We start from the raw sequence: 18,541 nt of genomic DNA, 5'->3' as shown, positions 1-18,541 counted from the left end.
ATACATAAAACTAGTTTAATGTCAGGTTCTTGTACTTGAAAGTGATGGATGACTTTACTGTGAAGAAAAAGGAACGCTGTCTAATTTCTCATAGAAATCTTCAAAAGGAAGCTAAGGTTTCACAGTTTGAAGTATCGTCTTTTATTAGACTGTTGTCACATTTAGGAATCCATACAAACAGCTTAATGTAACCAGAGCTTATGTAATCACACCACATTTATTGTCAGTCTAATGATAAAGATTCATCTGTTTGACCAGTCTTTCTGAAACGTTGCTGATCGGATCTTCCATGTAAATCTTTGTCAGCTGCCACTGACCTGCTTTCAGCTCCACTTGTTTAGAGACATTTGATACTCTGTCCTTCAGAAACAGAGTTACGCTGCTCTATTCTGGTCCGCTGAGACTCACTCAGAGAAAAGCTGGAGGATTTAAATCACTTTCTTCCCTATTACTGTTTACAAGAATTTTTGGAACAACCTAAAGACTGACTTGTTTGTCTTATTTCAAATGTATTAATATATTTATATTAGTGTAAGGCTCGTGGGTGTCCAGGTACTGTGATTCTCCTTTGTAGAATAATCCACAGAAAACAATTGAGCTCTTTCTCAATGTCAAACATTTAATTTCTTTTCCGCCACTCCATTCGCCGTAACTTAACGTTCGCTCCCCCCCTTCCATCCGGGGACCTTTCACAATAAAACATTTCCAAAACATTTTACATTTTCATAACTCCAATTTTCACTCTTACACTAGAACTATCTAGTGTTGCTGCTGATCCGAGGATATATTCAGTAGATTCACTGCAAAACACAAAATCTTATTTTGATCCAGTTTCTAGTGAAAATATCTTCATACACTTGATCTAAAACAAAACTAACTTACAAGAACGTTTAGTCAAGACAGAGGAGCTTGTTTTAAGTAAATAATTCCTCAGTACAGATTAAAAAGTTCTAGTTCCACTGGCGCCGTTACCTAGCAACTATGGCTAAACCCAGCCTGTTACCTAGCAACCAAGTTCTAGTTCCACTGGCAGATTATCAAAACATTTTTCCCATGTCATAAGTGAAAAATATGGAAGTGAAACTAATACTGTCATCAACATTAATGCTTAATTTACTTCAAACAGGCTCATATATCTTGGTAAAAAGTTACTTGTAAGTGAATTTTGTCTTATTTCAGCTGTATTAAGATATTTACATTAGAAACGACACCAACAATACTTTGTAAACATTTCCACCATATTAATTTACAAAAACATTCAACAAGAACTGTAACTCCTGATTAACCTGAAATGTGACAGTCATCTGATTCTAAACATTTAAATTTCTACAGATTTAGAGTTTTTCTCCTGCTGAAAGTGTCTTTGTTTTCTCCAGGCTGTAAACAGCAGAGAGACGACAACAACATGAGCAGCTTGTCAGGACTGATTAGTCGGGACAAAGGGAAATATGTCTGCTATGAAGCCGGGTAACTCTGCTGACTGCAAGCCCAGGAGGATCTCACAACAACCCATTCAGGATGATTGAATAAATTCAGATTCACGAGGCTTAAAGGGAATCGATTCACCGCAGTTTGTTAAAAAAATACAATAAAACCTGGGTTACATTTAGATCTTTGCCTAAGTGTAAAATATATGTTAAAGATGCTTCCATGCCCAGGTCAGGATAGGTCTATGGTCTACACAAAACACGTTCACCACATTGTTTCACTCTTAGGTAATGAGATTTCAATCTGATCAGTTCTGTATATTTTGAGCTCCTTTCAGAATAATTTGTTTTCAGGCGTATTGTCACTTTAAATCCTAATAACTGCACAACCAAGAAGAACGCAGCAAGTGGATTCTGGATGGTAAGTCAACAACTTAACACTTGTCTTTTCCAGCAGCCATTGTACAGCTCATACAGTTTATTAATTAAAAGTTTATTTATTTCAGCAGTAAAACCAGCTGACCAAATATGTTGAAGCTGTGCTGGTGTTGCTAGGTAACGGGCAGAATTCTGCTGGGGTTGCTAGGTAACGGGTGGAATTCTGCTGGGGTTGCTAGGTAACGGCAGTGCCTGCTGATTTGTGTCGTTACATTTGGAAGGTTTTTGAAATGGCTTGTTTTCCAGACCCCAATAAACATCATCTTATTGCCAAAAAACGGCTAAATGTTTATTTTAAGCACTTAAGTACAAAAACATTCAAAATGTGAAATTATTAACTGTTTATACTTGACTCTGACTGATTTGCTGACAATATTTTTAAACTTCATGTGGGAGTAACCCATTGTTTAGCTGAGCATGTGAGTGTTACCTAACACAGCAGCAGCATCCAGAACTGAAATAGACGCAGTTATTTGGTGCAAAGGTGAGGAAATGTTTGGGGTTTTCCAGATGTTTTCTGACTCACCCTTGCATGTGAAACACTTCAGGTGGAAGTAGCTGCTCTGCACTCGCAGCGCCTCTCCTTTGCACAGCGCTCCACATCTGAAGCACTGGATCTGCTGTTTTCCTGCCGGAGGACCCGGCTGGCAGCCGTCCAGGGCGTGCAGCACTGCGGGGCGGAAGAAACAGACGCATCAGTGACGAGGCTGATTCATGGAAAAACTGTCACATTTCATCCATTGTGTCTTTTCCGCCTCACATTTTTCTTCTGTTTAGATTTTTCTGTCTCCTCTACTCTTCAAATGAGGCTTTACTAACAAACACTGACCCTGATCATCGCACCACCTCCGCCGTGTTTGACTGCTGTCTTAGTTAGTTTATTTTTACATAAGACCTGGTTGGTTTGTACAGTTTCTGTCAATAAAATTTGTTATTGTTGTCTTTTTATAAACTTATTCAGGTTATCTTTCTTATTAAAAATGTTTTTGATGATCTGAAGTATCATAGTGGGACCTTAGGGAAACCTGGACATTTTCATATTATTTGTGAATACTCAAAGTTAAAAAAAAAAACTAAATTAGTAAAAAGTTTAATTATTATTTCTGCAGTGATGTTCTAACTCTTCTTGCAGGAGTTTTTATTCTGTCGGTTACATTTACCTAAATGTTTACACTAAACATTCGATTGGATTTGATCAGAAATCATTAGAATAAATCAAAATTTAAAATTTCTCACTTTAAATTAGATTGTATTTGAGTTCAATTTATTGTGGGAAAATCTTTAAGCATCAGTGAAGGAAATATTTTCTCTGAAGACATGAAGATGTTTCCATGCTGGTAAGTTTTATTGGTTGGATCCATTTAATGTTTTTTCTATTTAGTTAAATCAGACATTTCTTTATGTTTATTATTTACTTAAGACTCCAATTAATTCAATTTATCTAGTAATTTAAAAAACAACATTTAACTGAACAGAAAACTCCCAGACATCTGCCTTTAAACCTAAGAGTTCATCCTAAATGGGTTTTTGGTATTTAAACTGGTCTAATCCTCTTTTATTTGAGAATAATAATAAAGGTTGCTGTGTTTTTCCTCTGAGCTTCATCAGGTCTCTAACTCTGGGATCAGAGGAACTTTAATGAACTCGAGGCTTTGTTTTTACTCTGATAAATCCCATCAACTGAAGGACGCGCGTTGCCCTTCTTAACTCTGTAAAATGTTTCATTATAGTCCAAATTCTGAGCCTGTTCTCTTTGTACTGTGATTGGGAGAAAATCCAAATGGAAATGTAATTATTTATGAACTAATCTAACCGACAGAAAGAGGTTTTAAGCCTAATTTTATCCAGAGTTTTAAATTTAGTGCAGCTAAATCCACATAGAGTTTAGTCTCTGGTGAATATGAAAGAATAGGAAGAAATTAAAAAAATAAATAAAGCTTTACTATATACATTTGTTTTACTTATTGGTCCCTAAAACAGCCAACATTAAGAGATAAATATGAATATTTCTAGAAACAATTGCATTTAAACTGTTTGGGCTGAACATATAGAAACAGAACTGATGTAAATTAAAAAACCTTCAAACCTGCTCCTGTTAAATTAATGTAACAGAAGCGTTTTTTCTAGAAAAAATAAGGACATTTCAAAAATGTTAACCTTTTGACTTTCTGACATTAACCTCAAAATTCGAGCATTTTCTAGCAAATTTTCCACTTTCGAAGCTCATAAATTTTCTTGTTTTTTCGTGGAAAATTTCTGAGATTAATCTAAAATTTCTGCTTTTTCTGGCTAATGTTTGACTTTTCAAACTCTGAAATGTCCTTGTAACGATGGCCCTAATGTTCCCAGACTGATTAGCCTCGGTTTACAAGCTGAATTTGGTGTGCGGCTCCTGGTCTGCCTAGCAACAATGACCGGCTTGTTGGCATGGCAACAGGAATGCCGCCTAAACTGCTCTAATGCTTTGCTAGATAACGGATCCTGTGATTAAACGGCAGTTTGTCACTTTTTACTGTAAAACTGTAAACTTATTATGATAATTTTGACCTGAGATCGCGTGTTATAGACTTTACATGATTCAAACATCTCTTTCTTCGTCGCTCCGGTCCGTGAAGAAGCTGATCTGGTGTCAGGTATTAACAAATGTTCAATTTAGAAAGACGGCAAATGGAGAGAAACCGGAGAGGGGCGGCTAATCGCTCAGCCTGTTATCTTCAGCTATAAAAAGCCGAAGATAAAGCTGGAGTGAGGGTGGATTGCTTGTTTTCACTTTGTTCTATTAATATTCGAGCTTAAGTATTCACACTTCCTCCGGTTTTTATGTTTTTAGGCCTCCAGTGGATTTTAATGGGATTTTATGATAGACACTCCATAATGCCACGTAAAGGGCAAGGTGTAAATTCACACAAAGATAAAAAAGTATCTAAAAAATAAACAAAAGTAAGAATAATATATTGCATAATAAGGATGAAATTCTACCATAGAACAATGTTCATTTATTATAAATACAATGTATTTCTAATGTGCAACTGAATAGGATATTTTTACAATATACATAATGTGGGTGTGTATTAAAAGACAATATCAAAAACAAAACGTGTTAAAATTTCAGAAATCTTCTAGAAAACATTTGGAAATTTTGACTTTTTAAACTCAGAAAACTTTGTGTCCGTTTTTGTTTTTGTTTTTTTCCCCTCATAAAAATCAACTGAGTCTTTGTGAATTAAATTTCAGGTCCCTACACGTCGCCACAGGTTGGGCAAGCATTAGTTCAAACCGTCAATTTCACTGTCAGTTTTAAGCATCCAGCATGCCGAGGTGAGTGAACCCTCAGTGCATCTGTCCTGTTCGTTTGGGGAGATGTGAATGCTAATTGGACCAAAATACAAACTCTGGTCCGCCGGCAAATCTCAGCTGAAGTGAACTCTGGTGCTGTTTAAAGGGGTATGTGAATGCCAAGCGAACTGAAGACTGCTCCAAAAGCAGGAAGTGGACTGCAGCACAGGGCATTCTGGGTAAATACAACCAAGGAAACATGATAACCTAGCACTAGCAGGAGAAATTACTTATAGAAATCCTACAGCAACTAAAACCTGACAGCTCCATTTTTGTTTACATTTTGTGAAGAAGGAAGTTGCGCTCAGTATCTTCAGAGGTTTTAATGTTTCCTTCAGTGGTTTTTGCTGCAGCGCCCCCACAGGCAAGGAGGGGAAGAACTTCTTCTATTAGTTTGGATCATTTGACAGCTCAGTGCGAAAGAGAACCGCAGCAGGAAACGTAACAAATGTTGTAACTTTGGTCCCAAATCGAACCGAGTTGACAGGACTATCAGGAAAACGCTCTTAGTTTATGTTTTATGGAGTTTTATTGACAAAAACATCCAGATTCTTTTCAAACACAAATTATTGTGAGTTTATGTTAAACTCACAATAATTGATTTATTGTGAGGAATTCTTATTCCTTAATAAGAATTTAAAAATAAATATAGGCTTTCATGCTTTCATAGCTGAGGTGTTAAACTGACCCTTCAACAATAATTTCACTCAGATTGAACAGTGATTATGGAACATGTCTTCATGTTCCATAATCACAACAAGCACAACGCTGCAGTCACAGACGGCTCTAACATCACAATAACTTCTGTTGTCCTTCCACTTTTACCCACTTGGCATCGTTCTTATCACTGGAAGTTGGTTTTCTAGCATTTCCACAGCTGAAGAATCTCAAGGAAGTTTTAAAACTACAGTTTGAATCGTATCGTTTTGTTCCAAGAATCCACAAAACAAAACATTTTTAATTTCAGTTTAAAGGGCATCTATAACCAAGACAGACTTTTTTTGAAGCAAATTTTTAAAAAAATGAAGAGAAAATGTAAAATTCTGCATATTAGTTCAATTTCTCAACTTCAACCCAAAATACTAGAGAAATAAACGTTTTGATATAAACAAACCATTTTGCTTTAGCTTTTGTGCCTCTAATCTTATTTTGTTTAGCTTGTAAGTTTTGCTGATTTGTTTTTTAAACATCAACCCTGTTGCAGTTTTAAAATCTGTAGATAGAAAGTGTAAATAAGCCTAATTAATTCAAAGATAAATCATAAAGTTTGCATTACCTTTCTGTTTCATGACTGCTGATTGTTCCCAGAGCGAAGAGACTAAACCAACGAACTGCTGCTGCAAGAGGAAAGGGGGCGGTCTGAAAACACACAGGCTGTGTGTGTGTGTGTGTGTGTGTGTGTGTGTGTGTGTTGTCTGTCTGATCCATGACCTCATCTGTGATGAAAAGGGAGGAAGTCTGGCGGCTCATCCGCTGGGAGAAATGACCTTCCTTCATTCCATGAAGGTCTGACTGATTATGATGCTTCAACTTCAACAAATGAGGATATTCATTAAAAGTTTCTTTACTTCAGCAGTAAAAGCAGCTTACGAAATGTGCTGGAGCTCAGATTGGGTTGCTAGGTAACGGGCGGAATTCTGCTGGGGTTGCTAGGTAACGGCGCAGCGTCTGCTGATCTGTGACGTTACATTCAGAAGGTTTTTGAAACGGCTCGATTTGCAGAAACCAAAACATTTTAACTTTTGGTCAAAAACTGGCTGAGTGTTTGATTTTATTCTAGTTCCTCTGGAAAACTATTTCACTGACAGCAAGACATTTTAAAAGTTTCATTAAGTGAAATAATCTGCTAGTGGAACAAGAACGTTTTTCATTAGTACTGAGGAATTATTGACTTTCCCGTTTCTTGTTGAAAAGTTACTTGCGAGTTGGTTTTGTCTTATTTGTAATAGAATCACTGCAAAAACACAAAATCTTACCAAATATTTTTGGTCCTGTGTTAGTGTAATTATCTTTGTTCACTTGGTATAAGACAAGTAACTTTTCAGCAAATTATAGGAGCTTTCTTTAAGTCAAGAATTCCTTAAAATTGATGAAAAAGTTATTTGCAAGTTAGTTTCGTGTTCTTTCAAGTGCACAAATATCTTTGCACTAGAAGTTAAACCCAGTTGACTTGTTAATTTGTTGTGTTTTGCAGTGCAGGAGCTGCTGCTGACCTGAGACCTCTGCAGGAATCCCAGCCAGCTTCTCACAGACGATGTAGTCGTCCGGGTTGATGAAGGGCAGCTGCTCCATCATGCACTGCTTGGGGATGAGGTAGAGGACCTCGGCCAGCTGCCCGTCCTCGATGATGGACATGCGCCTGACCGAGTTCTTCCTCTTGACCCGGTCCAGGACCACCATGTCGCTGCTGTTGCCGGAGCCGCACAGTTTCCCCAGGCTGTTGAGGTTCAGGAGGCTGGAGCGGTTCATGATTCCAACCGGACGGACCACGTCTGAAACCAGGCAGCTGCTCTCTGACTCCTTATCATTGTCAGTGTGTGTGTGTGTGTGTGTGTGTGTGTGTGTGTTTTCCACCAGGACAAAGGCTAACTCCTACCTCAAGCCCCCTAAGCAGATTAGGTGAGGTATATTTAGGGTTTCTCTTCACGGCAATCAGAGGTTTTAAATTCAGGTAACCTTCTCTCCTCAGTTTGAGACGCTTTACCTCATGCTGATTATTTAACTACACTGCAAAAACTAAACATATTACCAAGAATGTGTAGTTTGTAGTGTAAATATCTTACTACACTTAAAATAAGACAAAACTAACTTATAAGTAACTTTTCAGCAAATATAAGTGCTTGTTTTTGTCAATGACTCCTTAATGTATATGAAAAAGTTCTAGTTGAACTAGCACATTATTTCACTTACATTACGAAACATTTTCCTCTGTTAGAGTAAATAATCTGCCAACTTTATCATCAATATTAAGAAATTATTGCCAAGCTTTTATATCTTGCTGAAAAATTACTAAGTCATTTAGTCTTATATCACATGTATTAAGATGTTTGTACTAGAAACTAGACCAAAACAGTGCATGGTAAGATTTGGTTTTCTACCAAAGGAACAGCATATACACTTCAAAAACACAAAATCTGACCAACTATTTTCATCTGGTTTTTATTGTAAATATCTCAGTACATTTGAAATAAGACAAAACTAACTTACTAATAACGTTTCATTAGGATATAGCATCTTGTTTTAAGTCAATAATTTCTTAATATTGATGAGAAAGTTCTAGTTCCACTGACGCAGTTACCTAGCAACCCCAGCCGTTGCCTAGCAACCCTGTTCTAATTCCACTTGCTGAGTATTTCACTTAGAACAAGACATTGTTTCCATGTTTACAGTTGAAATAAAACAGTAGAACTAGAACTTTTTCCATCTATATTAAAGAGTGTGAACTTAAAACAAGCTACTAAAACATTTGAACTCAAATTAGACTAAAAGTATTTGGTAAAGTTTTGTGTTTTTGCAATGGTCTTACCATGAAAAACACCATCATTTTTACCATCTTACACCAAAATGTGCTTCTGTGTGTTAGTTAGATTTTTTTGAGCTGCAGATTAATTACCGGTTAATTAATCTGCATTTCAGTGGAAGCAGATGGAGAAACAGCTGAAGGAGAAACTCCTTAGAGTCTATATTTATCTGGACAGTTTGGTATTTTAAGGAGTCTGAATGCTTGGAAGAGGTGACAGCTTGATGTCTGTGAAACGACATAATGAAGATACTGACTGAAATGAAAATGAGCGAAGAGCTCCCCCTGCTGGTCTGGATGAACACAACATCACAACTAGCGAGTGTAAACCAGAAGATTTCTGAATAAAACTGTTTTACAAAGGGGAGGTGGGCAGACTTTTGTGAAAATAATTTCTTCTTTTTATATTTATTTATTTAGTTTTACTTTTTTTTTTTTTAAATATAAAGAATAATGTGTAACTATAAATTGATTCTTCTGCCTGCCTCTGTTTCAAACAAACACTTATCTAAATAGATATCATTGTATTTGAATTTAAATGTTTGAAATAACTAATTAGTTTTAATAACATTTCAATATACTTACTTATTTAAGTAAAAACAAAATGAGTTAAGAGTGAAAATCTTTTCAACTAAATGCTGTTCAATCCTGACATCTGATTTAACTTGGACTAAATTACGAATCAGACAGACAAACGTTTAACGTTATGAACAAATTCTAGTATTTAAAACAAATAAACCGCAAAAAACAGCAAATTCTGGCAGAAGAAACATTTTCAAAAATGTTTGTGAATCTGCGTTTTAATCGTTCATCATTTTAAATGTAAGTCTGAATCTGAAAGCTTTTGTTTTGTTTCATTTCCATCTGAGAGGTTTAAAAAAAAACCTCAATTATAAACGTTTCAGGTTGTTTAAAAAAAATAAACACAAAAATTACAAATTCAACTCACTAAAAACAGTCACAATGTCACTGAAGAAAATAAAAAAAATGTTGGCACAAATTCCAAACATTAAAATACAATGAAAAAACAAAACAGAACAATTATTTCATGACACAAACAATTATTGAATTATTAAAACATCTACAGTATGAATAGTGTTAGAAATCACACAAAAAACTATAAAATAAGTAGTTTATTTACTTAATTCAGCTGGACATTTACTGACTCCCTTTAAACTAAGAACCACAAGGAGAAAAAAATACAATTGATTGTAAAAAATTGTTAGATACTATTTATTTTATCTCTAGTGAGATAAAATGTAAAAAAGAAAATCCTCTGGGATTAATGAAATATTTCTGAATTTGATCTGAAAACATGTCATTTTTATATTTTTAATGAGTTTCATCATTTCTGTCTGACACTGATAAAAAGAGAACAAACGTTACAAGATTACATTTAATGAAACAGCGCCACCTAGTGGCGACGTTGAGAACTGAGCCTTAAAAACAAAACCGTAAATGAGAATCAATTTTCAGCTATTTGTTTAAAAAATAGGAAATAAGTGCCTAAATCTGGCCTGGAGGAGGAGTTTGGGTTAAACATTTCAGATTTCATTAAAGTCAGGAAAAATGGAACAAAACAACTTTTTACTGAAAATGTAGTTTTAAAGATTTTCTCTTGTCTCCCTTTAAATCCAAACAGGACAAGAAAAAAATCAAGTCAGAAAGTCTCAATATTGTTTTGGTAAAAGGAACAATATTGTCTTTAAATGAGGTTTACTGTCAAGAATTAAAACAAGTTTAAAAAGTTTTCTGGTAAATCTATGAATTTTTGAACTCAGAAATTTTCCAATTTTTCAAGAGATTTTATAATATTAACATAAAATGTTTCAGTTTTTTCAATCAAATCTTCAACTTTTCAGACTCAAAAATTTCCTGTTTTTTTTCTACAAAATTTCTGAGATTAATTAAAAAATTTCTGAGTTTGTTTTCTAGAAGATTTTCGACATTAAAAACTCCAAACTTTCCAAGATTTTTTCAACAAAATTCCTGAGTTTTTTCAAGATTTTTCAAACTCAGACATTCTGGTTTTAAGATTTTTTGGCAGATTTCAGATTTTTTCTACTCCATGTTTTCTCTCAAATACTCCGTCAAAACTCGGACTGGAGAAAGATGCTAGTTGTACTTAATTAAGTTGCGGCAGAGCAGCTTGTTTGTCATTCTGAGACGTAAAACCTTAGAAAACCTCAAGAGTTGATGGAGTTGGTCTGGTTTTGCTCCTCCTCCTCCAGCGTCCGGGTCAGTGGCTCTCGCTCGGCGTCTCCCTCCGCTGGCCGCGACCTTTTGGTTGTCTTGTTCAGCGTCCCGCCCTGCAGGGACGTCGGGACAAAACGGGGTCAGCGCATGAAGCAGACGGCGTCAGCCAGACGGCGGCGATGTCTGACCTGACTGCGGTCGACGATGTTGAGCAGAACGGAGGCGACGATGCAGCAGACGGTGTTGGCCAGCATGAAGATCATCATCCTCTGCCAGCGCCACAGCGGGATTTTAGCTTCACTACGGGAGACAGGAAATCTGTAAAACACTACAGCTGCAAGGAGAACCACAGCTGGAGAGGAAGAGGACTGCAAAAAAAAATAAAAAATAATAATTTTGTCTCAGGATTCAGAGTTTTTTTTCAAAATTCTGACTTTTTTAAAATTAAATTCAGACTTTAAAAAAAAATAAAATTAATTCTGATTTTTTTTTCACAATTTAGACTTTTTTTCAAAATTCTTTAATTTCAGAATTTTCTCTTTTTTTTCTCAGAATTTAAATTCTTTTTCTTAAAATTCTCCCTTTTTTTCCAGAATTCTGCTGTTATTCTGATTTTAGACGTTTTTAAAAATTATTTAAAGTCTGCGGCTTATACAACAATGCGGCTTATTTATGAATTTTTTCTAACGGCCAGTAGGGGGCGCTGGAGCAGAAAAGGTAAGCGTGAGACAGCTGGAATATATCTGTAGAGCACATATGTCAGAGTCAAGGCCCGCGGGCCACATCCGGCCCGCGAGAAGATTTTCTACGGCCCCTGGGATGATCTTGATTTATTATTAGAACCGGCCCGCAGCAAACCGGCACCCCGTCTGAAAAAATGCGAGATGCACCCCCCCCCCCCGGTTCGCAGGAAATTTACAAAGGCTTGGGCCGGTCCGCTGCACTAGACCAAATGCGTCATTTAAAAAAATCTCAATGAACATTCGATCAGTCCGGCCCTCGGCTTGTAGCTAAATTTTTTATTTGGCCCTCCGTCCATTTGACTTTGACACCCCTGCTGTAGAGGAAGACTAATGTAACGTCGTGCTTTGTGCATAAATAAAATTAGCTTGAACCGACCCTCATCATGGAGAATGCAAGAAGAAATGCATATGATGCAGCTTTCAAGTTAAAAGCAATCTAGCTGGCCGATAAAGAAGGAAACAGACAGTGAGGAAGAAGACTTCCATGGTTTCAGTGCACAGGAGGAAGAGGATGACGGCTCTCCGTGACTTTTAACCGTATGTTATCTCATGTTTCAATGTAGGAACATGCAGCTTATACACCGGTGTGGCTTATGTATGTACAAAATGTGTTTCCTTTAAAAATGTAGGGGGTGCGGCTTATAATCAGGTGCCTCTGTAGTCCGGAAATTACGGTATTATTTTTTGCAGTGTCCCTCTTCCATAGAATCGTTTTATTACCTGGACTTGGTGCCCAAAATCTGCCCGACGATGAGGTTGGACACGCCGATGCCGACCATCTGTATGGAGGTGGCCAGGCCCATGGCTGTTCCCAGCGTGGGCTGCGGCACCACGAGGGGGATGGACGGCCACATGCTGGCCTGGAGCAAAACCCGGAGCACAAAACCAGGAACATTCGTTTTGCTAACTGCTAAATGCTAACCATGCTAAACCGAAACCTAGCAATTAGCAGAAGTGTTCCTGGAACTGCAGCTAGTAATTATGCAGAACTTTCTGCTGGTTTATCACATAAAATCCAAACTTTTATGTCTGAATGTGAAAAAATGTAGAAACTTTAGCAAGGCGCTGGATGCTAGCCCTCAAATTTAAGCAATGACAATTTAAAGCCGTTGTCTGAGATTAAATAAAAAATTAAACAGCCTAAAACATTTCCCTGGTAACAGATGCGTTAAACAATTCAGTTGATTGAAACCGTCTGAAACTCACGGCAGCGAAGGAGTAAGTGACTCCCAGCCAGATGGTGGAGACCAGAGGAGGGACGAAGGTGAAAGCTAGCAGTCCGAAGACGGGCAGCGTGAAAACGGCGCAGGCCAGCGCAAAAACTCCCCGAAGACCCACATAATCCTAAATCACAAAGTTAGAACCAATCAGAGGGATTCCTGGCCAGATTGAATCCAGAGCGGCGGTGGCTTACGATCAGGATTCCCACGCTGGCTGAGAGCACCAGCGAGCTGTCGTACACGGCGCCCGCTACGTACGCAGCCTCTTTCTGGCTGTAGTCGCTGTATTTATCCTGGATGAACTTACTGCACAGGAAACAATCGGAAAAATGCATTAATGCTTAGCTAAACCAAACAACTGCAGTTTTATTAATGATTCTGACATAAAACTGTCTCCCAGAAGTATGTTGTGTACAGGGCTGAAACGATTAATCGGATTAATCATGATTAATCGATTATTGAAGCAATCGTTAACTAATTTAGTACTTCATTAGTCATTAACTGTTGAGTACAGACTAAAAATAGATCATTACTGAAAGAACAACACACTAAATCAGTTGAAGATTATTTCAATAATCGATTAATCACGATTAATGTGATTAATTGTCTGAAAATAATTTTTCTGAAAAACATTATTCTCAGAGCTTTAATTAAACTAAAACTGTACAAAAAGCAGAAACATTTTCCAAAAAATCTAAACAAAGTTTGTCTCAGGTTTTGCTTTATCTTGCTCAAATTCTGTAAAAAACTATTAAGCACCATTTTCTTATCCAATTATTAATCTGTTAATTGAAAAATAATAACACGTATTCACTGTATTGATCAGTCTAATCTGTCTCAGAAATGACAGATTAGAATTACTGTTAGTATTTGTTTTAGCTGCAGATTCATCCTTTACTATAAATGATCAAACATTCACTAAAGAAAATCGATCATTGCAATAAAGGCAATAAAATGTTTCTAATCTGTAATGTACTTTTCTTACAAAAATCTGCAGAATTTGATAATTTTTTTATCTGATTAAATGTGGGAATAATCAATTAGTCGTCAAAATAACTTATTGTCAGAATAATTTATAAATTTTCCAGAATATTTAGTAAAATAATCATTAGTTACATGTATCACCTGGCATCAGCGATGAAGGGGAAAATGCCGTTGTAGAAGAACATGATGGTGAGGACCAGCAGCCAGTATCGGAGAGACAGCAGCTTCACATCCTGAACCCTCTAAACAACAGAAAAACTCGGGTCACTTGGGTCCAGACGGGGCGCAGAGTTCTGTCTGAAAACGGTTCTGGAGAGAAGTTTACATCCACCCACAACGTACCCGACGTTTTCTTTATTGGATGGAGAGATAATGATAGAAAATGGCTGAATGGTTGGATTTATTTGACTATTTTCTCTTATTCACAAGAGTTTTATAATTTTATAAAGAGTCTAGAATATTTAGGACAAAGGAACCAAAGGAGCATGTATGTATACATTTGATCCTGTATAATCTGGGTTTTAGAGAAAATGGTGGACATGTCAACAGTGTTGATGGTGACTGTATGTAAACTTCTGGCTGTTGGACATAAGCGAGCGGGTCTGACCACTTTGCGGGACTCCTCTGCGATGGCGCCGTCGAGGCCCAGCTGCCTCATGCCGATCTTGTCCAGAGCGCTCACGACGACCGCGGCAACGAAGCCGAGCACACACAGCAGAGCGCCTGGAAACAGCAGAAAAATATCAGAAACTCTTCCTCACAGGCGGCGCTTCACTTCCTGGTCAACGTACCGCCCCACAGCGTCCACTGCATCCCGTATCTGTCTTCAAACTTCTCCGTGAAGAAGAAGTTGAGGACCGAACCGAGACGGGAAAAGGCGAGCGTCACACCGAAGGCCAGAGCCAACTCCTTCCCTTTGAACCAGAAGGCCGTGATGCGGTTCTGCACAACTGGGAAAACCAAACAAGGCTGCAGGAATCCCTCTCTCTCATACGTGGGATAATAAACTGGACCAGATTGCTTCTTACTGGTCAGAGATCCATTTCCGGAACCAAATAATAAACGTCCCGTGAGCATGAGCGGAAGCAGGTAGGGAGTTCCTCTGAAGTGGGAGCCCAGAGCGAACAGCGACGAGCCCAAAACACACAGAAAGGAGAAGAGAAACACCCCGACTGCAACACAGCGGCACACAGAGTGAGTCACCTTCCTGACTGACAGGCTAGGACTGAAACGATTAATCGCACTAACCCTGATTAATCGATGCTTGAAATAACCATCAACTGATTTAGTAATCAATTATTCATTTACTGGAGTCAGAAAGTGGCATTTTCTGAAATAAGAGCAGTCAGAGCAGTAACTAAACTAAAACCGTAGAAAAGTATTTACATGTTACATTTAAGACACAAAAAACCCCTTTATCTATAAATGTCAACTGGAAAAAACTCCAGTGAAGTTTTAGTTTTCCAACTCAGGAGAAAACCTGCAGCTCTGATCACCTTTTGCTCTCCAGGAACAGAAATATGTCAAAAAGTTTGTTCTACACTGTCCTGATGTTCAGTCTGAGCTTTTCACAAGTTTCTTTTGCTGCATCATTTGGTACAAATGACTACAAAAATGCTGTTGTTGCATTTTAGGAAATAAAATGTTTATTTTGTTATTTTAAAAAGGAATTAGATTACTTGTTTATTCTCTTCTTTTAATGCATTTCTAAAATTGTAGGAAAAGGTTTCAGCGGTTGAGTAAGAATTAAGCAGAAAGTGCCAATTATTCATTTAGTAATCGATTAATCGATTAATCATCTGAAAAATCAATTAATCATTAGAATAATTGATTAATCAGCAGAATACTCAATTAATCATCAGACTAATTGTCAAAATAATTGATTAATCATTGGTATAATCTATTAAATGGCAGAATAAATAACTATCAGTATGATCTCCATAATAGATGAATCAATATATCATTAGGCTAATTGTCAGGATAATCGATTAATCGTGAAAAATAATTGATTAGTCATCAGATTAATCAATTTGTAAAATAATTGTTATTTGCAGCACTGTGTAACAGATTTTAAACTCACATCGATTTCCTAATTTGTCGATCAGGAACCCGGCCAGAATCACCACCACAGCGTTCCTGGTGGTCAGACAGAGACGCTCACCGACGGAGAAGAAAGAAAGAAAACATCTTATCGCAAAATGAGTCGAAGTAAAATCTGCTTACGTCCAAGCGTAGACGGCATAGAGGAGGTTGTACTGCTGCGGACTCATGCCCAGACCCTCCACACAGTCCACAGTCCCGTTGGTCGCGGTTGCATTGGGACATGTGAGGTTCTGCAACACGAGACAAACCAGGGATAAAGTTATTACTCAGACCAGGGATCTGATTCAAACGTGAATCCAGCAGGTTGATAATGAGGAATCATTCGACTGATTTTACCCCCTGGAACTGGTCCTGCAGGACGCTGGGGATGTCGAAGCAGAAGTAGGAACCAAACGTCAGGAGGCAGTTAAAGAAGAGAACCAGGAAGCGATAATAAGCTGGAAAACCCAAACAAGATACCATTAAATTAACTTACTACAAGAACTCGCAGTATTCTGTTGATAATGAAAACAAGTTTTTGATGGTCTTTCACAAGCGTCAGCAACCTTTGCAACCCAAAAAGCAATAAAATGAGCAAAAACAGAATGATCTGTTGAAAGGTTTTTCTTAAATAAAGATCTATTATTGAGGAGAGTCCAAAGTTTTTTTCAGCTGAGCCAAAATCGTAAACTCAAAAGCACATGTGGACCAAAAAAATACAATTTTTAAGAACTAAAATTACCCAAAGTTCTGCTGTTTTTGTTCTTACATACTTAACAATAAACTAACCATGAAGTAGTTTAATAAAACAAATAAAGTAATCACAGATTTTGGTAAGAACAGGATCGTATCCGAAACCTCAAATTGGTTTTTGCACATTTCCTTGTTAAATAAATGACATCCAGTTTGCTCAGTATTTTGGGCTCGATTGAAGAAATATGAAACGATATTTAATCTTTTCTCAGTAAAAACAGGATCTAACTCAACCTTAATTTTTAGAAGAATTGCTGAAGTTAACCAAGTTTAAATACAGCAGTTGTAATCAGATTTGGGAGACCCAATCTGGACGTCAATAGTAGCTTCAGGTCAACTTCAGGACTCTATGGAAGACCAAAACTGACATAATTCAGAATAAATACAGAAATAAATAAATGCTTAGCAAATAAGAAAGCTTATGATTAATTGGCTTCTTTATTTAATCACCTTTGATATTATTGCTTTATTTATTCTTAATTATGTCAGTTATATATAAATAACTGACATAAATAACTCCATATGAATCAACTAATGTTTTTAAATATAATTACTACCACAACGAAATAACACCAAAGTGGTTACATTTTTGTTTTAAAACAAAGAAATAAAAATATCAATTCTTTAAAAAAAGACAAATTTACAACAGCATTAATTGTTCAAAATTATAAACGTGTCTTTTTTTTTAAATGTTCATGAGACATTATTAGCACTAAACGAGTTTTATTTAATTGGACTGAGGGTAAAAATGGATCCATGGAATGAAATGGAGTGACTGCAACTGTCTGTAATAAAAAGAAACCAACACATAATAGAAAAGTACATTTTTACTAAAGCCCTGTTGGGCAACTTCCGACTTGAGTCCCATAAGTTTTTAAAGTCTAAAATGCTGAGTGGCTCATTTACTGACCCATTTTTTAGGGAAGCGTTGGATCCTGTGGGCTGCGAGTAACTGGGGTTTAGCTTAAATTGCTATATGAGGCATAATTTTAGAGAAACAATCAACATAACTGACCTTTCTCCGCCGGTTGAGCCATACTGAGAGGAAATAAGTTTGCTATAAAACAGAAAAATCCTTCACATCCTTTGTTGTTTACGGTCTGCAGCTGCAGCAGACGTTTAACTTCAGCAAACTCAACGTTAGTGTCAGACGGTCGCAAACCGCAGATCAACACATCATATGGATGGAACCGTTAGCATTGATAGCATTCCTGACGACGCATCCAGCTATTTACAACTCTGAAATGACGTAAACAAAACACATTTTCTTCTTCGTGGTTTTTAATGGCGGGAGACATTGAACTTTAAGATACGTTATCGCCATCAATTGTGCTATCTTCCTTTTTTAAACCAAACCTAAACTCTTATTATAATCATTTTCCCTTTAAATAATAACACTGTTTTACTTACTTTAACTAATATCTTATTCACCATTAATGTCTCCACATCATATTTCCTAATTTTTTGTTTTAATTAACCGTTTTTATTCCTGAACTGCACACAACTTGATTGACTAGAACAGTCAATCAACATAATATTTATGTATTTACATGCTGTTTCTATTATATTTGGTAAAAGTGTGAAATAAATGTGATTACATTTTTTTAAATTGTTGTACCAAAATCTCACTTTTTACTTAATTTTAATTTGTGATTTTTTTTTAACTTCAGCTGTTTTATCCGGTGGAGGTGAAACATCCCAGACTCCAGCCAGGGCTACACGACATTTAAAGGAGAATCTGGCCCATAGCATCACAGATCATTTTAATGTTAAGCATATTTTCTACATATTACTTACTTATTTGGGTTTTTATGTAAAAAACTTAGTCTTAATCTCATCAGA

The 18,541-nt window shown here is 36.8% G+C and overlaps 2 protein-coding genes and 1 long non-coding RNA gene across 15 annotated transcripts in view; 1 reads left to right on the top strand and 2 right to left on the bottom strand.

Moving 5' to 3' along the window:
• The window catches only part of LOC122822728 (actin-binding LIM protein 1-like), a 23,475-nt gene extending 15,758 nt beyond the window's left edge, over positions 1-7,717 (bottom strand). For 9 of the 11 annotated variants that reach the window (XM_044101587.1, XM_044101594.1, XM_044101590.1 and 6 more), the window contains exons 1-2: positions 7,415-7,717; positions 2,392-2,535 (exon numbers count right to left, since the gene is read on the bottom strand). In XM_044101587.1, the coding sequence (XP_043957522.1) occupies positions 2,392-2,535; positions 7,415-7,670 (400 nt within the window). In that variant the 5' untranslated portion in view covers positions 7,671-7,717. Of the gene's footprint in view, positions 1-2,391; positions 2,536-6,477; positions 6,566-7,414 lie in introns of those variants that run through there. The other 2 variants (XM_044101596.1, XM_044101597.1) reach the window with 1 other exon arrangement.
• On the top strand, positions 4,319-9,154 carry LOC122822735. Its single transcript, XR_006369217.1, has 4 exons — positions 4,319-4,498; positions 7,396-7,514; positions 7,593-7,730; positions 8,838-9,154. It is a non-coding gene; the product is annotated as an uncharacterized LOC122822735 (long non-coding RNA).
• Positions 8,345-18,541, bottom strand: part of mfsd1l (major facilitator superfamily domain containing 1-like) — a 13,021-nt gene continuing 2,824 nt past the window's right edge. Inside the window, exons 1-13 of one of the 3 annotated variants that reach the window (XM_044101599.1) lie at positions 17,715-18,243; positions 16,304-16,404; positions 16,088-16,197; positions 15,945-16,000; positions 14,893-15,036; positions 14,656-14,814; positions 14,472-14,587; positions 14,006-14,106; positions 13,075-13,186; positions 12,867-13,004; positions 12,381-12,520; positions 11,106-11,217; positions 8,345-11,030 (exon numbers count right to left, since the gene is read on the bottom strand). In XM_044101599.1, coding sequence (XP_043957534.1) covers positions 10,908-11,030; positions 11,106-11,217; positions 12,381-12,520; positions 12,867-13,004; positions 13,075-13,186; positions 14,006-14,106; positions 14,472-14,587; positions 14,656-14,814; positions 14,893-15,036; positions 15,945-16,000; positions 16,088-16,197; positions 16,304-16,404; positions 17,715-17,736 — 1,434 coding nt within the window. In that variant the 5' untranslated portion in view covers positions 17,737-18,243 and the 3' untranslated portion in view covers positions 8,345-10,907. Of the gene's footprint in view, positions 11,031-11,105; positions 11,218-12,380; positions 12,521-12,866; positions 13,005-13,074; positions 13,187-14,005; positions 14,107-14,471; positions 14,588-14,655; positions 14,815-14,892; positions 15,037-15,944; positions 16,001-16,087; positions 16,198-16,303; positions 16,405-17,609; positions 17,633-17,714; positions 18,244-18,541 lie in introns of those variants that run through there. The other 2 variants (XM_044101600.1, XM_044101601.1) reach the window with 2 other exon arrangements.

The sequence above is a fragment of the Gambusia affinis genome, linkage group LG20, assembly GCF_019740435.1.
Source record: "Gambusia affinis linkage group LG20, SWU_Gaff_1.0, whole genome shotgun sequence".
NCBI lineage: Eukaryota > Metazoa > Chordata > Actinopteri > Cyprinodontiformes > Poeciliidae > Gambusia > Gambusia affinis.
The sequence above is the reverse complement of the archived record's forward strand: the minus strand, read 5'-3'. Positions and strand labels throughout refer to the sequence as shown.